The 2,234-nt window shown below is 57.5% G+C and overlaps 1 protein-coding gene across 1 annotated transcript; it reads left to right on the forward strand.

Moving 5' to 3' along the window:
- Positions 1–1,672: 1,672 nt before the first annotated feature.
- On the forward strand, positions 1,673–1,996 carry LOC147978176 (uncharacterized). Its single transcript, XM_087514662.1, has one exon. The coding sequence runs from the start codon at positions 1,673–1,675 to the stop codon at positions 1,994–1,996; it is 324 nt and encodes a 107-aa protein (XP_087370788.1).
- The last annotated feature ends 238 nt before the right edge of the window (positions 1,997–2,234 follow it).

The following is a 2,234-nucleotide window of genomic DNA, read 5'->3' on the forward strand; positions in this document are numbered from 1 at the left end:
GAACGTTGGGATGACTGACCGCGTCCTCCCCCTCGTAGGGAAAGGCGCGTATCCCCGCCGCCTGTTGATCACCCGACACTCGGCGACCGCCTTGGCCGCCGAGAGGGAGTCGGAGAGAACGATGCCCGCCACCGGATCGACCATCTCCACCGGTCCCTGGCGATAGAAGAGGAAGATGAGTTGGGTCCGCTCTGTTTCGGCCCCCGCATTCGAGACGAGCCCTTCCCCAAAGGGTTCATGCTCCCAAGAGCATATCAAACGACCGGGCAAATACACCGGCTCCGTGGAGCCGGAGGACTAGCTGGTTGACTACTCCACAACTGTCAGCATAGCAAACGGCAAGAAGCGCGTTGCTGTGAAGTACGTTCCGCTCATGCTCCAGGGCACAGCCCGGACATGGCTGATCTGTCTGAAGCCCCGCAGCATCAGCAGCTGGGTCGACTTCACCGAAGCCTTCATCCGCAAATTCACCAGCACGTACAAGCGGCCGCCCAAGCCTCGCCAGCTCTCCCTGTGCGTAGAAGGCCCCAACGAGTCGACTCACGACTATCTCACGCGCTGGTCCGAGCTCCGCAACTCTTGCGAAGGTGTGCACGAGGTGCAGGTTATCAAGTACTTCACCGCTGGGTGCCGAGAGGGCACCCTCCTCAAGCACCGACTCCTCTGCGACGAGCCGGCGTCCCTCGACGAGCTGCCGATCATAGAAGATAAATATGCCACGGCCGACTCCTGCATGAAGGAAGAAATCCAAGTTGATCCGTCTGGCAAAGTAGCCCCTCAAGCTCTTCGAACCACGACTGGCGACACCAGTCGGCGCCAGCAACCAAGCGACAACAAGCGCAAGGCCATGCAGCCGGCTTCCACAAGCCGGTAGGTGGCGACAGTTGACGACCAGCAGCGGGAAGGACAGCCTCCATCCAAGCGCCTGAAGGGCAGCAAGTCCAATTGGCTGCCTGATTTTTCGTATGAGCATACTCTTGACGCACCCTGCAAGTTCCACAATGGCGCGAAGCCGTCCAACCACACCACTCGGAAATGCCATTGGCTCACCAGGATCGCGAAGGGAGACGGTCTTCTGCCTCCTCCGTCTGCTGGGCAGCCGCCTCCTCCTCCCCCCCAGCAGCCAGCGGTTCGACCGGTCGGAGCCATACAAGACGAGTACCCTGAAGAGCACGGAGCTTATGTCGTGTTCTCCAGCGTGGCCGATGATAAGCACAGCAGACGACAATGACAGCAAGAAGTTAATGCAGTAGCATCAGAGACCCTCAAGTTCATGCATTGGTCCAAGAAGCCCTTCAACTGGAGCAGAGCCGACCACCTGGACGTGATGCCCAATCCCAGTTCCTATGCCCTGGTTCTGGATGCCACCTTTGCCACTGATAGGCGAGCTGCTCGGTTTTCCCGAGTTCTGATAGATGGCGACAGCAGCATCAACATCCTGTACAAGGATACCATGGAGTAGTTAGGAATCAAACAAAGGCAGCTTTAGCCCAGCCGGACCATTTTTCATGGTATAGTTCCTGGCCTTTCCTGCTCACCAATCGGCAAGATCTAGATAGACGTCCTGTTTGGAGACAAAGATCACTTTTGCCGAGAGCCAGTCTGGTTTGAGGTGGTGGACCTTGAGATCCCTTACCATGCACTGCTTGGCCGGCCTGCTCTGGCCAAGTTCATGGCGGTCCCCCACTATGCTTACCTCAGGATGAAGATGCCAAGTTCTAAGGGAATTCTGACCATAGCAGGGGATTACAAGAAGTCGTCCGCTTGTGTAGCAGATAGCAGCCAGCTGGCCAAGTCCCTTGTGATCGCGGCTAAGAAGCGGCACCTTGACCGAGTTGCGGCGATGGCAGGCAAGCAGACGGAGATGTCGCCCAACCCCAAGGAGTCGGAAGCTGAGGGCTCGTTCAAGCCGGCCAAGGAGACAAAGAAGATACCCCTGGACCTGGGGCACCCGGAGAGGTACGATGTCATAGGTGCAAACCTCGACAGCAAATAGGAAGGCGAGCTCGTTGATTTCCTCCGCGAGAATAGGGACATCTTTGCATGGTCACCTAAAGACTTGCCGGGTGTTCCGACGGATTTCGCCGAGCACATGTTACATGTCCGGTCTGATGCCAAGCCAGTCAGGCCGCCCTTGCGCCGCCTGTTAGAAGAGAAGAGAAGAGTCGTTGGAGAAGAGATAGCCCGGCTGCTGGCAGCCGGCTTCATCATGGAAGTGTTCTTTCCAGAGTGGA

Source organism: Triticum urartu, chromosome 3A, assembly GCF_056163025.1.
Source record: "Triticum urartu cultivar PI428250 chromosome 3A, HENAU_Tu73, whole genome shotgun sequence".
Lineage (NCBI taxonomy): Eukaryota > Viridiplantae > Streptophyta > Magnoliopsida > Poales > Poaceae > Triticum > Triticum urartu.